The 25,216-nt window shown below is 43.9% G+C and overlaps 2 protein-coding genes across 2 annotated transcripts in view; one reads left to right on the top strand and one right to left on the bottom strand.

The window, feature by feature from the left end:
- Positions 1–3,257, top strand: part of btr30 (bloodthirsty-related gene family, member 30) — a 35,291-nt gene extending 32,034 nt beyond the window's left edge. The window contains exons 12-13 of the mRNA XM_085783296.1: positions 1,639–1,794; positions 3,051–3,257. Of these exons, the coding sequence (XP_085639422.1) occupies positions 1,639–1,794; positions 3,051–3,257 (363 nt within the window). The remainder of the gene's footprint in view (positions 1–1,638; positions 1,795–3,050) is intronic.
- A 7,428-nt stretch (positions 3,258–10,685) lies between these two features.
- On the bottom strand, positions 10,686–24,887 carry ube2m (ubiquitin conjugating enzyme E2 M). Its single transcript, XM_085783319.1, has 6 exons — positions 24,571–24,887; positions 19,713–19,807; positions 16,406–16,444; positions 16,179–16,282; positions 12,995–13,058; positions 10,686–10,911 (listed from the first exon to the last, which is right to left on the bottom strand). The coding sequence occupies exons 1-6, from the start codon at positions 24,683–24,685 to the stop codon at positions 10,771–10,773; spliced, it is 558 nt and encodes a 185-aa protein (XP_085639445.1). The 5' UTR covers positions 24,686–24,887; the 3' UTR covers positions 10,686–10,770.
- Positions 24,888–25,216: the final 329 nt, after the last annotated feature.

Raw genomic sequence — 25,216 nt, 5'->3', positions numbered from 1 at the left:
TTCATTCCCTCAAAAAAAAATGGACGGAGGAGCGAGCCAACACAGGTACTGAAGTGAGGGAGAGGGGTGGAGAGATTGGGCGTCCGCGGGGGTTTTGCAGCTTGTGGCGGATGACCGGGGGTCTCGGTCTCCTGGTACCTGTGTGGGCCCGGACCACGGAGGTCAGCGAGACAGAGAACTAGTCCGCCCCGCCCGTATAATGTCTTGAGAAACACGTATCGTTCCACCACAGCCTGCCGCCACGGACACACTGTTAATAAACGCAGGTCCCAAATAAACGCCTGTTGATTTAAGTGATTTAAGCAAATAAACGCCCGGGCCTTTATTTGGTGTTTTACGGTAACAAAAAAGTTGAAATTGTCTCATCAGATAAATACTCGGGGACCTTTTTTGACGACCACCTCAAATTTGATGTGAAGACAGATTTTCTAGTGAAGCGATCGGACAACAGAGAATTCGTCTTCTCAGGAAACTAAATTCTTTCTCTGTCGGACCTGTTATACTCTGTCGTTTTTATCAATCAGTCATTTATTGAGAGCGTTATGTGTTTTTCCTTTATTTGTCGGTTTCATTGTCTTTCAGTTAAAGACAGAAACAGCCTGACCAGTATCGTTGAGTCCTGCTCTAAGATTAACCAGAGTGAAACTAAGAGATTTAAGTTCCTTTTGCAACCAGCAAATCCTCCGAAGAGCAGAAAGTGTTTCAGCCCCCCCAGTCCAGTCCAGTCCTAGTGGGTGAATCCTCTCTGTTGCCTTCAGGGCACCGTTATGTTCTTCCTTTTTCCTATGTGTAAAACAAATCGCTTCTCTAAATCATTCGTCCTCTGCACTCAGACTCAGAGTTTTTATTTTATTTTATTCTGTTCTTTATTTCTTTAAGCTTTTTATATATAGTAGCTATATATATATTATAGGGCCGGGACTCGATTAAAAAAAAAAATCTAATTAATTAGAGGCTTTGTAATTAATTAATCGCAATTAATCGCATTTTAATCGCATATAAATATTTGACCTGAGAACAGTGAGAAGCTTTTTTTTTTTCACATGGATTTTAGTATACCATTGAATGACTGAATACATAAGCTTAAGCATTCAAGGTGGTACTTAACCAAGACCAACAGACTAGGGATGCTAATTATCCATTAATTCATTAATGGATATTTGATACATACAGATTAAATGGTCTTTCCTTCCAATACACTATGATGATTACTGTAGTATTTAACTAGGCTACTTCAATCACAGAAGCATAAACTGATTAGTTGAACTCAGCCTGATGTAAACATTAATAAAACTCAGTAACCCAGTGGTTCCCAAACTTTCTCTGCTCTGCAAACCATTAAAATGCGTTAATTTTTTTAACGCGTTAATTTTTGTGTAATTAATTAATCGTAATTAACGCGTTAAAGGCCCGGCCCTAATATATTATTATCCATTCCAAGCTCCATGTTATCTGATGTGTGTTGTACTGTCTATTTATTGTGGCCATGTAGGCTCTATATATAAACCACCACAACCTGCTGCTCAAAATGAATGGCCCCTTGTGGGATTAATAAAGTTGTTTTGAATTTGAATTGAAAACAGATACACACACAACGTTGTGCGTGCTCAGGTGTGTGTGTGTGTGTGGCCTGTGCAGGTGTGTGTGGGGGAGAACAAGGACTGGAAGGTGGGCGTGGTCAGTGAGTCGGCTCAGAGGAAGGGTCTGTTCGACATGAGTCCAGCTAACGGCTACTACGCCGTCTGGTGGAGCGGCAGCCAGCTGAGGGCGCTGACGGCCCCGCCCCTCACCAAGGTCAGACACACACAATCTATCATCAATACTCACCTGGAAATGCTGACGGTTCCCAGATGAAAGGTCTTATTGCTGATTTAAAGGGATAGTTCACCCAAAATTGAAATTTCACTCATTATCTCCTCCCCCCCCTCATGTGGACTAAGGGCTGGGAGAAGTTTCAGAGTCCTCCGTGGCTTCTCTGAGTTACAGGGGGTCTCGGCGTAGCAGTGCATGTCCATATAACGGTTGCAAATGGATACCAACTGTCTTCGTAACAAAAAGACACACCAAAAAACATCCAGATACCTCCATGCTGCTCGTATGTAATGTCCGTCTTGTATTGAAGCCCTGAAATGAGAAATTGTCCCGAAAAAAAGTTAAATAGTCTATATTTCAAGCTTGTTTGTAGCGGAAGCTCCCAGTGTCTCAGTTCACTGCTCTTCCTGGTCCGTCGAAATCTCGCACGATTTGCATTGACGCCCAGTTCACGGCTCCGCAAATCGAGATCGAGATTCCGGCAGAGCAACACTGGGAGCTTCCGCTACAAACAAGCTTAAAACATAGACTCATTTAATTATTTTCTGAACAATTTCTCATGTTGGGGCTTCAATACAAGACGGACATTACAGACGAGCAGCATGGAGGTATCTGGATGTTTTTTGGTGTGTCTTTTTGGACGAAGAAAAGTGAGCTCCGTTCTCAACCGTCATATGGACATGCACTGCTACGCTGAGACCCCCTGTAACTCAGAGAAGCCACGGAGGACTCTGAAACTTCTCCCAGAAATTTTTATTTTGGGTGAACTTTCCCTTGAAGACGATTTGACGTCATCTGAACTGAACACCAACACTTTAACATGATCTAAAGCAGGGATGTCAAACTCAATTTATTTCAGGGGCCACAAACAGCACAATTTAATCTCAAGTGGGCCGGACCAGTAGAATAATAGCATAATAACTTTTAAATATATTTTAAAAATCGAAATTTTCCTCTGTTTTTGTATGTTTACAGTTACTGAATTATCCTTTTACAAAACATATTATGAACCACCTGAAATTTCTTGATAAAAATATGTGCAATTTCACATTTTCACACTTGACAAATTCATCCTGAGGGCCAGATTGGACCCTTTGCAGGGCCGGTTCTGGCCCACGGGCCGCATGTTTGACACCCTTGATCTAAAGTCTGTATGTGTATGTGTATATCTTTGTGTGTGTGTGTGTGTGTGTGTGTATGCGTATGTCTTTGTGTATGTGTGTGTGTGTGTCCTGCAGCTGAAGAGTCCCCAGCGGCTGCGTCAGGTGGGCGTGTTCCTGGACGTGGAGGAGGGACAGGTGTCCTTCTACAACGCCAAGTCTGGATCGGAGATCTACAGCTTCACCGCCGCCGCCGAGTTCACCGAGAGGATGTTCCCTCTGCTGGGGACCGGGGACAAGGAGGTCCCTCTGGTCCTCGTCACCGCACAGCACCACCTGGCCTGAGACCACCTGGCCTGAGACCACCTGGCCTGAGACCACCTGGCCTGAGACCACCTGGCCTGAGACCAGCACAGACCAGCACAGACCAGAGACCAGCAGAGACAGAAACAGCAGCAGTGACTGATGGGAAATCAAAGGAAGAGTTAAAAAAAACCGCTAACACTTTACTTGAATATGTATTGATCAGATTGACATAACAGCTGTCATAACCATCTATGAATACTTCTGACAGCTGTGGTTAAGTGTCATTCGGTAAGTTATGTCACTTTTGATGCAAAGTTGACATTGTTTGAGATGTTTTTGTTCTGACAACTTGACATAAAGACAATTTAAACTGTCATAGCAGACCTAATGGACAAACTTTAAAAATGATGTCAAGTTCTCAGAACAAAAACATCTCAAACAATGTCAACTTTGCATCAAAAGTGACATAACTTACCGAATGACACTTAACCACAGCTGTCAGAAGTATTCATTGATGGTTATGACAGCTGTTATGTCAATCTGATGAATACCTATTCAAGTAAAGTGTTACCAAAAAAACACTGACCTCTCATTATTAATTTAAAGGGATGGGATAGTTCACCCAAAATTGAAATTTCCCTCATTATCTCCTCCCCCTCATGTGGACTAAGGGCTGGGAGAAGTTTCAGAGTCCTCCGTGGCTTCTCTGAGTTACAGGGGGTCTCGGCGTAGCAGTGCATGTCCATATGACGGTTGCAAATGGATACCAACTGTCTTCGAAATTGAGAAATCGAGAAATTGTCCCAAATTTGGACGAAGAGAGGCGCTTCGAGAAGCTTCTGCTACAAAACAAGCTTGAAATATAGATTTTTTTCGGAACAATTTCTCATGTTGGGGCTTTAATACCAGAGGGACATTCCATACGAGCAGCATGGAGGTATCTGGATGTTTTTTGGTGTGTCTTTTTGGACGAAGAAAAGTGAGCTCCGTTCTCAACCGTCATATGGACATGCAGTGCCGCACGGAGCCCCGCTGGAACTCAGAGAAGACACGGAGGACTCTGAAACTTCTCCCAGTTCAATTTTGGGTGAACTATCCCTTTAATTAGAGAATCAGAAGCAGAGAGAGGAACTTGATCCTGGACTGGAACATGTGATGAGTTATTATTATATATATATATGAATATTTAGATATTCAGATGTTTTTATTGTGAAGTAAAACAAGATGCATCGGCCAATCAGAATGAGCGTGTTGACTCACCTGTCTGTGACCCTTCATTATATTTTATGAATGAAATACTGAACCCGTGTCAGATGTTTAGATTTGGTATTTATAGATGAAACATGTAAATGTCAAAAATAAAACATTGTGTTGAAATGTCTGGATTTATAAACATTATGGAGGCTGTTGCAAAGTTATGAAATACTGAATAAAAACCAGAAGTTTGATGTGAAACGTTGTCGGTTTATCTTGGACAAGTCAAAACTATTGAAATAAATCCTGACACTTAATAGAGGTAGGATGCAGATTCTCTTTCCCACCAAGCAGCAGCAGCAGCAGCTCCAGACTGGACTCATTCAAACTGATCTCAGTCAGTGTTAGGAACAAAAACCTGCAGCCAAGCGGCCCTTCATGGAACAGTTTGGACTTAACTGGTTTAAACTGTCACTGCACATGTTGATGAGTCACTGTGTTCAACTCTGAGGCAGAAGAATCAAGAACAAAACGTGTGTGTGACATGAGTTGGTGAATAAACACGTGACTTTTATGGTTTATAACAAGAATCATTAAGTATTCCTGATGACTTAAAGAGTAACTAAACCCCTAAACCACTTTTTTCTGCTGAATACAAATATATTTGGGTATGAAATAGTGTTGTCGATTGATTCTGATCCAACTCTTGACATTTTAGTCAAAATATTTCAATTTGGTAGCCTAGAAATCTATCTGCCCCCTAGCAGCAGCAAATATATTTGCTTGATCAAATCAAAAAAAGACTTGAGACTCTACTTGGACTTGAGAGCAAAGACTTGAGACTCTACTTGGACTTGAGAGCAAAGACTTGAGACTCTACTTGGACTTGATGCCAAAGACTTGAGACTCTACTTGGACTTGATACCAAAGACTTGAGACTCTACTTGGACTTGATGCCAAAGACTTGAGACTCTACTTGGACTTGATATCAAAGACTTGAGACAGTACTTGGACTTGAGAGCAAAGACTTGAGACTCTACTTGGACTTGATGCCAAAGACTTGAGACTCTACTTGGACTTGAGAGCAAAGACTTGAGACTCTACTTGGACTTGAGAGCAAAGACTTGAGACTCTACTTGGACTTGATGCCAAAGACTTGAGACTCTACTTGGACTTGATGCCAAAGACTTGAGACTCTACTTGGACTTGAGAGCAAAGACTTGAGAACAAAGACTTGAGACTTTACTTGGACTTGAGAGCAAAGACTTGAGACTCTACTTGGACTTGAGGGCAAAGACTTGAGACTCTACTTGGACTTGAGACTCTTCTTGGACTTGATGCCAAAGACTTGAGACTCTACTTGGACTTGATGCCAAAGACGTGAGACTCTACTTGGACTTGAGAGCAAAGACTTGAGACTCTATTTGGACTTGATGCCAAAGACGTGAGACTCTACTTGGACTTGAGAGCAAAGACTTGAGACTCTACTTGGACTTGATGCAAAGACTTGAGACTCTACTTGGACTTGATGCCAAAGACTTGAGACTCTACTTGGACTTGATGCCAAAGACTTGAGACTCTACTTGGACTTGAGACTCTACTTAGACTTGATGCCAAAGACTTGAGACTCTACTTGGACTTGAGAGCAAAGACTTGAGACTCTACTTGGACTTGATGCCAAAGACTTGAGATTCTACTTGGACTTGAGAGCAAAGACTTGAGACTCTACTTGGACTTGAGAGCAAAGACTTGAGACTCTACTTGGACTTGATGCCAAAGACTTGAGACTCTACTTGGACTTGATGCCAAAGACTTGAGACTCTACTTGGACTTGATGCCAAAGACTTGAGACTCTACTTGGACTTGATGCCAAAGACTTGAGACTCTACTTGGACTTGAGAGCAAAGACTTGAGACTCTACTTGGACTTGATGCCAAAGACTTGAGACTCTACTTGGACTTGAGAGCAAAGACTTGAGACTCTACTTGGACTTGATGCCAAAGACTTGAGACTCTACTTGGACTTGAGAGCAAAGACTTGAGACTCTACTTGGACTTGATGTCAAAGACTTGAGACTCTACTTGGACTTGAGAGCAAAGACTTGAGACTCTACTTGGACTTGAGAGCAAAGACTTGAGACTCTACTTGGACTTGATGCCAAAGACTTGAGACTCTACTTGGACTTGATGCCAAAGACTTGAGACTCTACTTGGACTTGATGCCAAAGACTTGAGACTCTACTTGGACTTGAGAGCAAAGACTTGAGACTCTACTTGGACTTGATGCCAAAGACTTGAGACTCTACTTGGACTTGATGCCAAAGACTTGACACTCTACTTGGACTTGAGAGCAAAGACTTGAGACTCTACTTGGACTAGATATCAAAGACTTGAGACTCTACTTGGACTTGAGAGCAAAGACTTGAGACTCTACTTGGACTTGATGCCAAAGACTTGAGACTCTACTTGGACTTGATGCCAAAGACTTGAGACTCTACTTGGACTTGAGAGCAAAGACTTGAGACTCTACTTGGACTTGATGCCAAAGACTTGAGACTCTACTTGGACTTGATGCCAAAGACTTGACACTCTACTTGGACTTGAGAGCAAAGACTTGAGACTCTACTTGGACTTGATATCAAAGACTTGAGACTCTACTTGGACTTGATGCCAAAGACTTGAGACTCTACTTGGACTTGATGCCAAAGACTTGAGACTCTACTTGGACTTGATGCCAAAGACTTGAGACTCTACTTAGACTTGATGCCAAAGACTTGAGACTCTACTTGGACTTGAGAGCAAAGACTTGAGACTCTACTTGGACTTGATGCCAAAGACTTGAGATTCTACTTGGACTTGATAGCAAAGACTTGAGACTCTACTTGGACTTGAGAGCAAAGACTTGAGACTCTACTTGGACTTGATGCCAAAGACTTGAGACTCTACTTGGACTTGATGCCAAAGACTTGAGACTCTACTTGGACTTGATGCCAAAGACTTGAGACTCTACTTGGACTTGATGCCAAAGACTTGAGACTCTACTTGGACTTGAGAGCAAAGACTTGAGACTCTACTTGGACTTGATGTCAAAGACTTGAGACTCTACTTGGACTTGAGAGCAAAGACTTGAGACTCTACTTGGACTTGATGTCAAAGACTTGAGACTCTACTTGGACTTGAGAGCAAAGACTTGAGACTCTACTTGGACTTGAGAGCAAAGACTTGAGACTCTACTTGGACTTGATGCCAAAGACTTGAGACTCTACTTGGACTTGATGTCAAAGACTTGAGACTCTACTTGGACTTGAGAGCAAAGACTTGAGACTCTACTTGGACTTGATGGCAAAGACTTGAGACTCTACTTGGACTTGAGAGCAAAGACTTGAGACTTGAGAGCAAAGACTTGAGACTCTACTTGGACTTGAGAGCAAAGACTTGAGACTCTACTTGGACTTGAGAGCAAAGACTTGAGACAAGACTTGAGACTCTACTTGGACTTGAGAGCAAAGACTTGAGACTCTACTTGGACTTGATGACAAAGACTTGAGACTCTACTTGGACTTGAGAGCAAAGACTTGAGACTCTACTTGGACTTGAGAGCAAAGACTTGAGACTCTACTTGAGACTTGAGAGCAAAGACTTGAGACTCTACTTGGACTTGAGAGCAAAGACTTGAGACTCTACTTGGACTTGATGCCAAAGACTTGAGACTCTACTTGGACTTGAGACTCTACTTGGACTTGATGCCAAAGACTTGAGACTCTACTTAACCCTCTTGACTTGAATTCAAGTCAAGTCACAAGCAGCTAGCACAAATATTAAAATATTTAAAACAGTGTCACATCAATGTTATACTGTAGCAGCCAGCCAGAGATGTCTTAGGAATTGGCTGGGACTCGAAAAAAATCTTAGGACTTGGACTTGACTTGGGACTTGAGAGCAAAGACTTGAGACTCTACTTGGACTTGCAACATAGGGACTTTCTCCACCTCTTCCAGTTGGTTTCGTTTCATTGATGCTGTTGTGCCGTTTCACAGTTGTCGGGTTCTCATGGATCAAAACAACGTGTTGATATAAAAACGTGGATTTTAAACTTTCAGTCAGTTTAACTCGGTTGTATCAGAGTCACCGTAGCGACCTGTGACCCCGGGGGATTACAGCCGTGACCTCTGACCTCTGACCACCACCAGCTGAGTAAACAGGAAGTGAATGATGATGCTGAACAGACGCCACGACAGTTATAATCATTCAAGTTCATATTTTATTTAACATAAATCATATTGCAGTCAATGTGAACAGCTGGGGTTTCAATATACACAATAGAATCATAACATTTTAAGCCCCGCCCCCTCTTTTAACCCCGCCCACAATAGCCCTCCCACTCCAACCCCAGAGCAAAAACAAAACCCCTCCCCTTCCCTCCCCCTGTAAACCCCTCCCACCCTCCTCCACTCCTCTAAACAAACACACTGAACCCTCCTCCCCCCTCCCCGACCCCCCCCCCCACCACGCAACAGCTCCGCCCACATGAAACATAGCTCCGCCCCCAACGATGCGCGTCGTGTGTAGTAGATGTAGTGGACACAAACTCCAAACAAACCCATCGACTCTGCTGACGTCGATAATGTGACCAACCAGCCAACCAGGTTTCACCGTGGCTCAACAGCTGGGCTGGGCCCCTCCGTCGCCATGGAGACCGTGATGTCACCACCTCCAACGCGAAAATCGTTAAGGCCACTGACTCAAGCTCCGCCCTCAGTGGTGACATCATCACACCTCAAAAGACGAAGACAAGACAAGACAAAACCAGCCGTGTCTTCTTTCTTTAAAACCACAAGCCCCCCCCCCCCCAGCACTTTAGGCTTTAAAGGGATAGTTCAACATTTAGTCAAATTGGCCCCATTGCCATATAATAATCCCTACAGTCATAGCAGTAGGTTCGTCGTCGTTACGTTTCGTCGAACGGCGGAGCAGAGCCGTGAGCTGCTCAGAGCTACGCTACGGAGGCTCATTATGGGATTCCTTGTTTGTTTCCCTCATCAAACTCATCAAATACACAATCCAACAACTCCACAACGCTCTGGTGGACAAGTTGTGAGCTGCACATTCACCACACTATGAGATAATAACACAACGTTACCACACAGAGTTGTTTTAGAGGGAAATACAGAGACTGATGATGAAAAACTGTCCCTGAAGGCAACACGCATCAGTGGTTTCACATGAATTTCCCTCTAAAACAACTCTATGTGGTAACGTTGTGTTATTATCTCATAGCGTGGTGAATGTGCAGCTCACAACTTGTCCACCAGAGCGTTGTGGAGTTGTTGGATTGTGTATTTGATGAGTTTGATGATGAGGGAAACCAACCGAGAAATCCCATAATGAGCCTCCGTAGCGTAGCTCTGAGCAGCTCACGGCTCTGCTCTGCCGTTCTAAAAACAGCTTGCACCGACAATTAAAGGTAACAAACCTACTGCTATGACTATAGGGATTATGGTGATGGGACAATTTGACTAAAACGTTGAACTATCCCTTTGAGGCGTGCCCCCATGGACTTGTGGCTGCTGATTGGTTTGGAGTTTGCGTGCAGAAGTAAAATGGCGGCGAGAGAGAGGGCGAGGAGGAGGAGGGGGCGTGTCCTTCTGACCACCTGTGTGATGTCAGGTGTCGACGTCTCTCACACACACACACACTCACACGCACACATGCACACACACACGCACGCACACACACAACCAAAGAAAGAATCGTGTGGGTCTCATCATCATCATCATCATCATCTTAATCATCATCGTCGTCGTCGTCGTGGCGTTCACTGAATCATTGACTCACCTGAGCAACATTCACTGAACACACACACACACCTGCCCCCCCCCCCACTCCCCCACCCCCACCATCTTCATCATCATCATCATCATCATCATCATCATCATCCTCCTCCTCGACCGCCGCCGCTCGCTGTCTGTCGGCGTCGGCGTCTTTTCAAGTCCTCTGTGTTGTTGTTGTTGTGGTTGTTTCGGCGTTTCCCCCCCCACCCCTCCCACCCCCACCCCCACCCCCCCCGTGGCGTGTAAACGGTTGAATGCTGCGTCTTGGAAGTAAAACAGAGAAGGGAGGGGGGAGGGGGGAGGATGGGGGGTGGAGGAGGGGGGGTTTATTCTTCTTTTTCTTCTTTAGTTTTCAAACAGAAAAGCGTCTTGTTGTTGTTGTTGTGGCGAGCTGCTTCCTGCTGCAGCCGAGGAGGAGGGAGGGAGGAGGAGGGGGAGGGGGGGGTGAGGAGTGAAGGGGGGAGGGGGGAGGAAGGGGAGGAGGAGGGGGGAAGGAGGGGGAGTGGAGGATCATGGGACGCCGCCGAGTTATTTGAGACACCTCTCGAAGTAGGTGGCGCCGACGTAGCCGCCCCTCAGCGAGCGGTGGACGTTCTGCTCAAACAGCCGCCGGTTCGTCTGCAGGACCTCCGCCGCCTCCTTGTTCAACGGGTCCTCGGGGTTCGGCTCCTAGTGGGGGGGGGGTGATGATTGATTAATTAATTAATGATTGATAAAAATATATATTTGTGCTCCAAAGTATCCAGAAGCATTGGTATTCTGGGTAAAACTAATAAACATGTTTTAGATCAGAAGTCAAATGCTGCACTATGCACTCATTGATCCGTACTTATCCTACTGTGTTGAGGTATGGGGGGGAAACACATATAAAAGCACTTTACAAAAGATTTGCATTTTACAAAAAAGAGTCATAAGGATGGTTTATAGGGGTGGGAGAAAAAATCGATTCACATAAATATCGCAATATCTTTTTTGACGATTTTAAAATCAATTTTTTTTTTTTTTTGGAATTTAAAAAAAAAATATTGTGCAATGTGCCATTTGTTCGCCTTTTTTACATACAGGGAGTACAGGTTTTGAAAAGGGTTTAAGTTCACTTTATAATGGAGTATGTGAATTTATAGGCTCCTACAGTATTTGCGTGCAGATAAATGTTAAAAATGCTAAAGACTAAAAATCAGAGAGAATCTGCAATATCGTAGAATCAAAATTTAAATCGAATCGCCATCCAAAAAATCGTAGAAGAATCGAATCGGGAGGAAAAGCATATCGTGCCAGCCCTAATAAAAATATTTGTGCTCCAAAGTATCCAGAAGCATTGGTACTCTGGGTAAAACTAATAAACATGTTTTAGATCAGAAGTCAAATGCTGTACTATGCACTCATTGATGTGTATTTATCCTACTGTGTTGAGGTCCACTAGCCTTGTAAACCAGCCACTCCCGGAAATGCCTTTCATTTCATTGCATTGCATTTCATTTCATTTCATTTCATTTCATTTCTCAGAGAGTCTGGCCTCATCCCCCCTGTAAGCGTTTGGTGTGGGCAGGAGCTGGGCGGGAGTAGTAGCAAAGACGGTTTAATATCTTTGGTAGTAGCGTTGACAGACAACCCCATTCAGCCAGTCAGCAAGTTGGTGTAGTGACGGGGCTTTGCACCAGTCGGTCCCTGATTGGCCAACGTGCTGTGTCAATCACAGCGGCGACACTGATTGGCTCTTAGGCCTTCTGAGGGTTTCAGGCCAAACGATTAGAATAAAGATGAGGCCAGACTCTCCCTCAGAATGAAATGAAATGAAATGAAATGAAATGCCTTTAGAGAGGCTGGTTTCCGAGGCTAGAGACTGGCCTCATTCCCGCTGTAAGCGTCACTACACCAACTTGCTGATTGGCTGGATGGGGTTGTCTGTCAACGCTACTACTCCCGCCCCAAACGCTTACAACGGGAATGAGGCCAGACTCTCTGAGAAATGAAATGAGATGAAATGCTTTTCCACGAGAGGCTGGTTTACGAGGCTAGAGGTATGGGGGGAAACACATACAAAAGCACTTTACAAAAGATTAGCATTTTATAAAAAAAGAGTCCTAAGGATGGTTCATCATGCTGGGTACCTTGATCATACAAATCCTTTGTTTTTAAAATCGGGTATTTTAAAATTTGGGGACCTAGTCAAATTCAAAACGGGTCAGATTTTGTTTAAAGGTTGTTACCAAAAAAACATCCAAATAATGTTTATGGTCAGAGAGGGCACATGTGATTTTAGAGGGAACTGTAACTTTAAACAGCCTACCATCCATTCTACTCTGACAAGTTTTAGCATCTCTTTTTGTGGAGTAAAAATGTGGAATAGACTAGATGAGGATATAAAAATGTGCATCAACTTAAAACAATTTAAAAGTAAGTACAAACACACACTCTTGGTCAGCTATAAAGAACTGGACAGATAATTTTAAATAACACTTCTTTTTTAGAAAGGATTTCAGTCAGTATGTTTATAATCATGGCTCTTTCATATTAAAGTTATATGTTTTAATCTTTTAAATTGTAAGGAATTATATATGTATGACACTATGACAATGTAAGGGGGGGGCTGAACTTGATAAGCTTTGCACAGTGTGTCATGGTCATTATTGTTTTTGTTTTTTTTTACATATACTGTTTGAAAAAATCCAAAAAAATCAAATCAAATCAAATGATTGATGATGGAGTCATCGGCATGGAAACAGTGAGTAGATAGTGGAGAGAGACTCACTAGAAATAGATACTGTAGACCGTAGATGATGGAGTTTATTGTCAGCACAGGCTTCCAGTCCTCTCTGTGGACACACAACACAACACACGTCACTTCCTCTCTGCTTTCAAAATAAAACACACCTCACTTCCTCTCTGCTTTTTTTTTTAGTTAGTTAGTTTAAGTTTATTTTGGACATGTTAAAGGAAATAAAACATAATACAATAATGGACAGACATAACAAATAAATACTTTGCAAAGACAACACATGAAAAAAAAAAAAAAAAAATGAAAATAAAGATAATTTGTTGGGGTTTTTTTTCATATCCGAGAAGGAGTGGGAAGAAGTAAAACTTATTTACTCCCTGTACGCCCTATTCATAAATGAGCTATCAAGCTTCCTTGTCATTATAATCTAGACAATAAGTTAATTTATAAGTTTATCTAGCTGGGTTTATTCTAATATATTATCACTACTCTTTATCTCTCTAATATATAGTCATATACATATAAAGACAAACTACTTCAAAAGTTACCGCTGCCCAAACCTGAGATGAGGCGTAACACGGTGCGGATGTGGTTCACACTAGGGATGTGATCATGTACATGTGTTAACGTTTACACCGAATGAAACAGTAAACGTTTAATAAAAGTCCCTAAACGATATGCGCAATTTTATATATTTTTATACACTGACCCCAATATAAGACGGTATTTTTCCGTCAAAAACAGTCTGAAGAAGACGGGTCGTCTTATATTCGGGGTCTAGATGTGTATGTACCTATGCAAATGACACCAAACAGCCAAACGACTCTCTTTTCTCTCCTTTCGTCGGCTCCAAACTCACTCTTCTGCACCGCGAGAACCAACCACAGCTGACATTTAACTCATGAGCATAGGCGGCAGGTGACACTGACGTTTGGGAAGGGGGTTATCGGAGATTTGCTTTTACCGCGCACTGCTGTCATGCATGCACGCTTCTCTCTGTGTTTGTGTGAACGCCAATAACGGCGAAAGAGCGCTATGCGGTGATATTACGAAAGTCGAAAAATCTATTCGTGGTGGACGTAATTTATTTGTGGCCTAACTTTCCGTAGCCACGCCGCCCATGCTCATGTGTCAGAATAACAACAGGTCCGGGAGGGGGCGGATAGCGGACCGGACCAAACCTGCCGGGTACACGTTTAAATGGAAAGCACTGCACCGTTTACACGTGTCAACACACTGTCCAGTCACTTGCAAAAAACTTTATTATAAAAGAGACAACGTTTCGGTCCTCAGCTCACTCAGTTGGTAGAGCACCCGCCCCATGTATTGAGGCTATAGTCCTCACTGCAGGTGAGGTTCGAATCCTGCGTCGAGTGGCCCTATCCTGCCTGTCATTCCCCCCTCTCTGCCTCCCATTTCCTGCCTCTCTCAACCGTGCTGTCTATTAAAGGCAAAAAAGAAAAAAGAAATCTCTGCTTGGAAAAGGTCCTGAGGATCGAAACGTTGTCTCTTTTATAATAAAGTTTTTTGCCAGTGACTGGACAGTGTACAGGAGACTCTGTTTTCCTGTGTTGACTCCAATCCCATGCTCCAACGCACCTGTCTGTTAAAGATTTTTTTAGGTGTGCATCGGCCTCTATACCTTACCGTTTACACGTGTACATATTTTAGCACACGTTCACATCCCTAGTTCTCACCAGAAACAGTCCGCTCTGAGTTGCCGTGGTAGCGGGCCGAGACCACCTGTACGAGGCGGACCAGGGAGCGGCTGATTGGTCCGCTCTGAGTTCACGGCCGGCGTTCACACCGAGGGAGAAACTCTCCTGGTTCAACGGACTAGACGAGGCTGGAGTGAACGCAGCCTCAGTGTGACTCTGATGGTGCAGACTCATCAAACCCAGCAGCGACGTATCTCGATGCCACGGATCACCGAACGCACCGGCGAGTGGGCGGAGCTTCATTTTAGCTCTGCCGGTTTCAACATGACGGCCGGGTCACATACGATCTAATTTTACAGCTAAACAACACACTAAAGTCTGTTTCTGAAAACACTGAGGCGGGAAACGGGCAGTGCAGTAACAGAATCTTGATTCATATTTGATCAACTTTGCCTCGTTTGATGGTTTGAACGGAGTTTGTCAATTTGTTTGACGTCATTTACATAAAGTACAGGTCCAGTCTACTTTACGCAAATTCACATACGGCGACCGGTCCGTCAACTCGACGTTCTGTATCCATCATGCACCGCGCGGCTGCGTCTCCCGCTCTCCATAGAGATGAATGGGATCCGTAGACTTGATATCTTTTGGTGTGTTTGTACCATGAGCTTTCCCATAAATAACCCCCCCTCTCTCTGAGCCTCTGGGCCGCCGTCCTCAGTGTGAGATGTTGAACTGTCCCTTTAATGGGGCGTTCACACCGGACGTGACAGACTACAATACGAATACAAACGCTTCAGATGCTTGTATCGCGCCGCTTGATTATTTTGGATTATTCGTGTCATTTGAGCTTGTCGCGCTAGACGCTCCGCCCGTTCATGTTTGAACCGGTATTTCTCAACTTTCTCTTTCCACGTCGATCGTGGCTGATATCACCACCGTTGCTGCACTGTACTACCGCTGTACAAGTCTCAGAAACACCGGAAAACCACCCGCCGTCGTGTCTGGGTTCACTCTGTGTTTTTTTTTTTTGTTGTTCACTCTGTGTAGAAGCGATGCGCGTTTGTAGTGTAAATAATGAAAGTTATGGCAAACAAACACTGCATATCTCTACAATCCGGCAGGTTTCCAGGATGCCAAGTAGCTATTCATTGTAATGTAACAACTGCCGATGAGAACCGGTGTCAAAAAGGAAGGAAAAAAAAACAATCGATCACGGACTTCATGATCGATTTTCCATGGCAACGAACGAAGCTTCGAAGCTTCGATTTTTGTGGGTCAGCCCTATCAAACACAGCTCATATACAATCAGCTTCTCTTTCATGTTGGTCTGAGAGTATCAACCGTACAGAGAAGTGACGTCGTCGGCTTGAACTCGTCGCTGATTGGATGTCGTGGCGCGATGCCGCCTGAAAAGTTCAATATTTTAAACTTTATTTGCGTCGCTCCAGACGTGTGAACGCCCCTTAACGCTGTGCGTCCTCAGTGTGAGATGTTGAACTGTCCCTTTAACGCTGCCCGTCCTCAGTGTGAGATGATGAACTGTCCCTTTAACTCACCTCAGGATGTTTAGGCAGACGTTTCCCTCCAGGTCGATGTTGGGGTGGTACACCATGGTCTCACACTTCACCTTGGGGGGGTCGTGGGGGTATCCCTGTCCTACCTACACACACACACACACACACACACACACACACACACACACACACACACACACACAGCTGTCACTCTGTCTCCTCCTCAGTCTCCATGACGACCACCACAGGAAGTGACAGGAGAGTCTCACCTTAAAGCTGAAGACAAACTTCCCTCCTTTGTAAAAACCCTGCAGACACACAAACACAACCGTTACACAAACCAACACACATCAGTTTTATTTTGCTTCCAGAGGCTCCACACTTTAGAGTTCTCATCTTCATTAGTTAAATTATCTTCATCCCTCAGTACTTTTAACTTAAAGGGATAGTAGCATTTTTTTTAAAGTGTGGTTGTATGATCTACAAATAGCCCCTAAGTACTTTAATTGCAGTAGAACAGTGGTTCTCAACGTGGGGTCCGGGGACCCCCAGGGGTCCTTGAGAGATTTGAAGGGGGTCCCCGATTTTTTCTTGAAATGTTACCACTTTTTTCTAGAAAATTTTCCTTTTTTTATTTTTATTTTTTACGAGAAATTTTACCACTTTTTTTCAAGAACATTTTTATATTTTTTTTTTTTGAGAATTTTTACCACTTCTTCCTTAAAATGTTTTAATCTTTTTGGAGAAATTGGACCACTTTTTTTTCCAGAAATTTGGCCCTAATTTAAATGTATAAAAAAGTAATGTTCTTCAGTCTCAGAACAAATATTTGTGTATTTCTGGTGTTTACTTCTAAATTTGGTCCAATGGGGGTCTGTGGTCTAATTTGTGTCAGTTTAGGGGTCCTTGATGTAGAAAAGGTTGAGAACCACTGCAGTAGAAGACTCTCTGCACTCCTCCCGTTAGCAACGCCAGCCCATAATAGCCCTGCCCAGAGATTTACAACATACAGTGTTGTGAACAGACCCAAAGAAACGGCCTATTTTCACGGCCTAAAAGAGGTTTTACCTGAAAAAAAATACACAGTTCCATTGTTCGCTGTAATATAATTTTTTCCAGCTCTTCAAAGTGCAGGAAAAACACAGTTTTTATTTGGACCTAACCAACTCACGTATCCCTCCGCCCAGGGTTAGCGCCCGCCGATCAGCAGTTGGTTATAGGTCCAAATGAAAATAGGCTGTTTCTTTGGGTCTGTTCACAACACTGTATGTTGTAAATCTCTGGGCAGGGCTATTATGGGCTGGCGTTGCTAACGGGAGGAGTGCAGAGAGTCTTCTACTGTAATTAAAGTACTTAGGGGCTATTTGTTGATCATACAACCACACTTTAAAAAAAAATGATACTATCCCTTTAAGACTGAAACCTGTTAAATCAAGGTTCTTAATAGTTTCTTTTCCAGTATATTTGTCATTGGATCATTATCTCTTTACATGCTCATACACTCACTCAGTTAAATACAATTATTTTATATTTATACACACCCATGTTTTTATTTCTGACTTCTTTGAGTGTTGCTATAAAATGGCACTTGTATTGCTTTCTTTTTGTTGTTATTTGTTGTTGCTTTCTCCTATTGTTGTTGATTTATCTTCTGAATGTATGTATATTTCTTGTGGAGGTGCTTTTTATACAATAAGCCCATATAGGGTTTTTCAACCTCTCCTGCACTTACTATTCTTGTTTCATTTCTGTTTTTTGTAATTGTCTTTTATTATGGTGCAAATGAATAAATACAAAAAATAAAAAACAACCAAACACACACACACATCTTCAGTTAGATTCCTGGGAGTTTCTTATGTGTTGATGTGAATGTTTATGTGTATGTTGTGTGTATGTCGGACCCCAGGAAGAATAGCCGATGCTGTGGCAGGTGCTAATGGGGATCCTAATAAAGAAAGAAAGAAAGAAAGAGTTCTTGTTGATGAGAACTTTAAATGGAAAGATCAAATTGATTGGGTCAACACAATAATTCATAAATCTGTTGGCATTATTAGACGGATTAGACATTTTGTTCAAACTAATTGTCTTCTCACTCTCTATTATAATAATAGTCTAATTTACCCATTATCTTTCATACATATATACATATATGAATATACATAAAAGTTTGGTTTGTCAGAAACATTTTGGATGTCAGATTCATACAGCCCCTCCACTCCTTTGTTTCAGAAACTTCATATTCTTAACATTTATAATATAAATATGTATCAGACATGTCTTTTTACTTCTAAGGTCTTAAAGGAGGAAAGCAGCATTCCTGCACATCTCAAAGACTATTTCACTACAGACTACTTATTCAACCCGTCGAGCGTTAGATCTACAGCCTCTTATATGTGTTCAGTGTTTCCTCCAGGATTTTTTTAAAGAGTGGCGGCTAGGGTGGTCTGATCAACGGGGGGGGGGGTTGCACGCGCGCGGGACCAAATTGTCCGACCGGGGGGGGGGGGGTGGGGGCGGGGGGGAGCTGCGCGGAGATGCGCGGGCATTTCGGCGTCCAATCCTCCGCGGCATGCAGCGATCATTTCGCCGTTTGGTCTATTTTGTGCACGAGCCGCGAGCCACCGTGTCAATCTTGGCAGGAAGTCACACAAAGAAACACGAGAGAATCCGGTCAATTTTCAAAATAAAACACCGCGAATGACAAACACGTGAGGCCAATGTGTGTACGTTTGTAGCCTATTTAATAATCGAAACAGAGCGCGACAGATGAACACACACAGAGCTGAGGTGGAAGCGCTTGTCCCCCGGCCGCCACAGAGTCATTAATTAATGGTAAACGCTGGATGCGCTGGTTGATAAGTTTCGTTTTTAATGAGGAGGAAATAAAGAACTCAGCTGTGATTGAAAAGCATGAGTCGAAAGTTGTAACTGTGTAGTGGAAAGGGCTGCAAAGTAGCTACCTAATGGTAACTGGTTGTGGAAACCCTGCTTTACATTGTTTTAACATTAAAATATTTAAATTAAAAAAAATCATCATTCTGAAGGTGTGGCGGCTTTTATTTTGCCGTGGCGGTGCGCCACGATCAATTACATGTAGCGGAAACCCTGGTGTTACAACCAATACGGTACAGGGGGGTTATACTATGGGATGGATACATATTCCCACTTAGCAATACAAGGTTATAAAGGACGTCTGAAACACCTTTTAATTTCTGTTTTGTAAATGGAACTAATAAGTGATGGATGTTCTGACATGACACTTATTTTATCTCCTTGAAATTATTTCTTGTTTGTTCATTAGTCTTTCTTTCTTAATTTTTAAATTGCACTCTTTATTGTTATTCATATATTTCCATCATTGTTCTTTTCGTGTAATTTCCTTGTAAATTTTCATTTATTTCTATCATCTATATATTTCTGATTGCTCATTTGTATATTTTCTTTTCTTTAGTATGATATTATATTTTATTGTTAATTATAGGTTAACAATAGGCCTCTTCCTGCACTTTAAATTGTTAAATTGTTACTTTGTGTGTGTGTGTGTGTGTGTGTGTGTGTGTGTGTGTGTGTGTGCACCTCGTCAGGTGAGATGATGAGTCTGAAGTTGAGCAGGTCATCGTCGTCGGGGAAGTTGATCTCACACGTCTTTGGCAGGTTTAACTCATTGATGTCTGAAACACACAGCAGCTCTCAGGTTATTGATCGATCCACTGGTGATTATTGGTTAATGACATTATGACATCACTGAACGACGTCATGACAACTGGTCGACTCGACAACTAAACCTTATTCATGTGAAACAATCCCCTGCTTCCTGATCGACTGACTGATTACTCTGAATGTCAGTCAGCTCTATTGATCCGCCGTCGACCGGTCAACTGATCGGGTCTTTTAGATCTTCCTTTCCAGCAGCTCACTGATTGGATGAGACGGCCGACCAATCAGACGCCTCCTTCCTGCAGCTGGCTCTCTGTCACATCAACACTGGAACAATCTCACGGTGATCCACGGTGGTCCCTCAGTGATCCGGGGACTCATTCATCCACTAAACAGCAACATGTAGACCTTCACCTGAAGCTGCGTTCACACCGGACCTTTTATTTCTGTCGCTGCCGATAAGTTCACATATTAAAGGACAATTCCAGGCGAATTCAACTCAGGGGTGTATTTTCCTATCATTTTAGGTCTAACAGAATGAATCTGAAGATTTTCAGTTTAATGTCTCCTGTTTTGCGGTAGTTGTGTCTGTCCCCGCGTCGCCACGGCAGCAATGAATGGGAGCGGATGTAAGTTCTGCTGCTTAGGCTGTTTCCATCCCTCAAAGCCATAGACAGCGTCAGATGGAGACTCAAACATGCACCAGAAGTTTATTTACTTCAACAAGCCGACATGTTTGTAAAACTAGATCTAATTCAAAGTCTCCCAGAGTCTCGCGAGACCCAGTTGCAGTGCTGGTGCATTCGGGCGCAGTAGGAGCTACCGCTTGTGTCATAAACACAGGAATATCAACTCTTTACTTGCTTCAAGTGTACATTTTTTTCCACAGACAGCGTCAGGTGGCGACTCAAAGATGCGCCGAGAAGTTTTTTTTACTTGAAGCAAGTCCAGAGTTGATATTCCTGTGTTTATGACACAAACGGTAGCTTTTCCCACTGCTCCTGAACACACCGAGCAGCAACTGGGTCTCGCGCGAGACTCCGGGAGACTTTGAATTAGATCTAGTTTTACAAACATGTCGGCTTGTTGAAGTAAATAAACTTCTGGCTGCATGTTTGAGTCTCCATCTGACGCTGTCTGTGGCTTTGAGGGCTGGAAACAGCCTAAACAGCAGAACTTACATCCACTCCCATTCATTGCTGCCGTGGCGATGCGGGGACAGACACAACTACCGCAAAACAGGAGACATTAAACTGAAAATCTTCAGATTCATTCTTCTAGACCTAAAATGATATGAAAATACACCCCTGAGTTGAATTCGCCTGGAATTGTCCTTTAAGCTGCGTTCACACCGGACCTTTTATTTCTGTCGCTGCCGATAAGTTGACATGTTAAGTCGATGCAAACGAGCGACTGAGTGATTTTTCGCTCTGTCGCTCGAGATGAAAAATCCCAAGTCTCTGGCCGTCAGTTGCTCGTCGCTCAGCGCTGATTGGCTGCTGTAATCTGTGTGTAACTGTAACTGGGTTTCCATCCAAATGTATCAAATTTAAGAGCAGATTTTGTGAAAATGCGCAAAAAGCAAATGCGAATATATGACCGTTTCCATTCATTAGTGTTTTGCGATTAGGAGTGGTGCACCGTGAGATTACGTCATAAGAGAGCGTGAATGTATCCATGACAACAGTTGACTCTCAGCTGACACTCAACATCATGGACAGTTTACGTACTTTCAGGACTATAGATGCACCTGTATAAGCCGCACCAGCTACATTTTAAAAGAAAATACTGTACATATAGGTCGCACTTTAATATAAGCTGCAGGTTTTCATGTTGTAACATGAGATATTTACACAGAAAGACAGTAGGGAACTGTGACAGTCTGTTCTGGTTACGCTCCTCTCCTCCATGTGCATCTGTTGACAACAAAACCAGCGAAAAATTAATAAATGTAGCGGTGGAAAACGTTACATAACGATGTTACGGTGTGTAGGGCTGTCAGTTTTTAGAAAAATGAGGTTCGAACGATTATTGAATGACCCGTAATTCGTTCGGATATATTCGAATATTACCCCGCCGCGCCGTCGACACACAGTCGCAGTGTTTTATTTTGAAAATTGACCGGATACTCTTGTTGTTTCATGTTTGACTTCCTGCCCAGCTTGACGCGGTCGCTCGCAGCTCTCGCACAAAATAGACCAGACGCTGCACGGCGCGAGCCGGCCGCGGAGCTGCACGCCGCGACACCACACCAGCGGTTACATCCATGGTTAATATGGGCACAGAAAGTAAACTGGCTCCGTTTCTCGGCTGTTCGCGGCCCTTCCGCGTCCGGTGGACGTTCCGCGGCGCTATGCAGGCACCGGGCACTGCAGCCAAAGACGGTAAATAGAGAATCTTTGCTGCAGCCTGCATATCGAGCAGGTCATTACTGCTCGAATACGAACTTTTCCCCCCACATTCGAACGAATATTCGAATGTCGAATAAAAAGTGACAGCCCTAACGGTGTGTGATTGTGTCGTCTTAACCGTCATAAACAAAACATTACAGGTTACGGAGCGTTTGTGTTGCGGTGCAGAGAGGAGAGCTGGGACACCGGGGCGTCGCTGGGTGAAGTCCAGCAGCTTCACCACAAACTCTGCCTCAGTTCACATCATCTGTTTCCATAACAACAACTCGCATTTCCTTTAATCGATACGCTGACAAATCCACCCCCTCCAAGGGTATAAACTTTTATGCACATTTACTGCCTTTTTTAGAATTTCTGGCGTTTCCATTCAAGTATTTATTCGCAATTTTTGAAAATGCGAATAGAAAAAGGTGGATGGAAACGCAACTAGCGACAACTACTGAAACCATGGAAACGTAAAACAACTCCACCGGTCCGGCAGAGCAAAGCCGGCTGGACGTCGTTGTCCGGCGCTTGTGGGACTTGAGTGACAGAGCGATTTTTTTTGGAGCGACACGAGCGACAAAAATAAAAGGTCCAGTGTGAACGCAGCTTTATTGAAGAACTGTTTGTTCATTTGACTGGTTCTGATTATTGTCTATGTGTGATGTTTACATTGTAACGTCGTGGCTCGGAGCCCAAGACAAGTTTCCCTACAGGACAAGAAAACCAATCTACAACTGCAACAATTAATTGATTAATCGCACAGTAATCAATTATAAAACCCCCTTAGCCGCCTTAATTAATCCTCAACTATTCTGATAATCTAATAATCAGTTTGAGTAGTTTTTTAAAGAAAAAAAAAAGTCCAGATTCTCTGATTGCAGCTTCTTCAATGTGAATATTTCTGGTTTCTTTGTTCCTTTATGACAATAAACTGAGTCTCTCTTTGGTTTGTGGACAAAACAAGACATTAGAGGACGATGTCGTCTGGTGGTTTGAGAAACACTGACTGACTAATCCTTTAAATAATGGACAGATTCATGGATGATGAACATGATCGTTAGTTGGTTGCAGCTCTACAACATCCAGGTCCACCGTGGATTCAGATTCAGATCTAACAACACCACAGTCCTGGTTCTGGTCTCTAGTCCTGGTCCTGGTCCTGGTCTCTAGTCCTGGTCTCTAGTCCTGTTCTCTAGTCCTGGTCCTGGTCCTGGTCTCTAGTCCTGGTCTCTAGTCCTGGTCTCTAGTCCTGGTCTCTAGTCCTGGTCTCTAGTCCTGTTCTCTAGTCCTGGTCCCGGTCCTGGTCTCTAGTCCTGGTCCTGGTCCTAGTTCTAGTTCTAGTTCTGGTCCTGGTCCAGGTCCTGGTCCTTTCAGTCCTGGTTCTGGTTCTGGTTCTGGTCCTGGTCCTTCAGTCCTGGTCCTGTTCTCTGGTCCAGGTCCTGGTCCTGGTCCCTGGTCTCTGGTTCTGGTCTCTAGTCCTGGTCTCTAGTCCTGGTCCTGGTCTCTAGTCCTGGTCCTGGTCCTAGTTCTAGGTCTAGTCCTGGTCCTGGTCTCTAGTCCTGGTTCTAGTTCTGGTCCTGGTCCCGGTTCTAGTTCTGGTCTTGGTCTTGGTCCTGGTCCTGGTCCTGGTCTCTAGTCCTGGTTCTAGTTCTGGTCCTGGTCCCGGTTCTAGTTCTGGTTCTGGTCTCTAGTCCTGGTCCTGGTTCTAGTTCTGGTCCTGGTCTCTAGTCCTGGTTCTGGTCCTGGTTCTAGTTCTGGTCCTGGTCTCTAGTCCTTCAGTCCTCAGGTGTCCTCTACCTGCCTGCTCTGCTCTGCTCTGACGTCATGTCTGTGTGCAGGTGTGTGGTGTCTTGTCCTCAGGTGTGTTTGATGACGTCTCAGACTCGGTGCCGGTGACGTCACGGCCCGTCTCACCTGTGCAGGTGGACGGACAGAACCACTGACACAGCAGGCTAGCAGCTGGCTAGCAGCAGGCTAGCAGCAGGCTAGCAGCTGGTTAGCCTGGGAGCTGCTAACTAACTAACTAACTGATGTTGGTGGTGATAATAACAATAACAACCAGTTAGCAGCTTTGTCATGTGATGTGGAGCCTCTGTTGTTTGTCGTTAGCCCTGGTGCTGCTAACGCCGTTAGCCTCTCGCTTTCTGCCTGTTGTTTTCCAACGTAGCCGCGGCTAGCAGCAGTTAGCCGCAGCTAGCTCCTCCGGGCTAACGTTAGCGCGCTAGCTGCTAGCTGCTAGCTGTTAGCCGCAGCAGCAGTGAGTTATAAACACACGCTTCTCCTCTGTGTACCTATGTATGGCGGCGGAGGGAGGGGGTGGGGGGGGGCACAGCCGGGGGTTTATAGGGACCCCCGGTCCGCTGGGTCGGTACCGAGCCTACCTTTCTGTATCCGGAGCTGGGCCGCGCTGGCTTTCTTCCCCCCGGCCCCGGTTCGGTTTCCTCCAGCAGATTCCTCGTCTTTCTTCTGCTGCTTCAGGGAAAAGAGCTTAATCATCTTCAGTCGGTGGGTCACAGGATCGCTCCGGTGCTGTCTGCGGGCTGGCTGGGCTGTGTGTGTGTCTGTGTGTGTCTGTGTGAGTGTGTGTGTGTCTGCCCTGGAGGGGGTGGGGGGTTTCAGGAGGCTCGGTTCGGTCTAACGGCACCGAGCTGCGGATGAAGCCGGTGCGTCGCTGCTGATCAACACTGAGGAGCTGCTAGCTGCCGAGCTAGCCTAGCTGTTAGCTACAGGAGGGGAGGGGGAGGGCTGGCGGTGACTGAGTGATGATAGAGCTGAAATAACACACTTAAACACATAAATACTAATATATTTATATTATATTATATAAATAAAAAAGTGGTAAAAAAAATTCTCAAAAAAAAAAAAAAGTTTAAAAAAAATTGGTAAGATTTCTCAAAAAAAAATGTGGTAACTTTTCTAAAAAAATCTAAAAAAAAACTCTAAACTGGTAAAAATTTCTCAAAAAGTTTTAATAGGCAGATAAAGAATGGGAGGAAGTAGCTACATACAGTAGACCAGTGGTCCTCT

Source organism: Trachurus japonicus, chromosome 8 (genome assembly GCF_045865225.1).
Source record: "Trachurus japonicus isolate A0001 chromosome 8, Traja_1.0".
In the NCBI taxonomy this organism is placed as follows: domain Eukaryota; kingdom Metazoa; phylum Chordata; class Actinopteri; order Carangiformes; family Carangidae; genus Trachurus; species Trachurus japonicus.
This window is presented reverse-complemented; position numbering and strand designations above follow the sequence as displayed.

Bases quoted from the DNA above. Each gene is read 5' to 3' on its own strand.
- ube2m (XM_085783319.1), bottom strand. From the start codon at position 24,685: ATGATTAAGCTCTTTTCCCTGAAGCAGCAGAAGAAAGACGAGGAATCT. The intron at 19,808-24,570 runs GTAGGCTCGGTA...TGTGTGTTTCAG, and splicing joins CCAGCTCCGGATACAGAAAG to ACATCAATGAGTTAAACCTG. The intron at 16,283-16,405 runs GTGAGACTCTCC...GTGTGTGTGTAG, and splicing joins AGTTTGTCTTCAGCTTTAAG to GTAGGACAGGGATACCCCCA.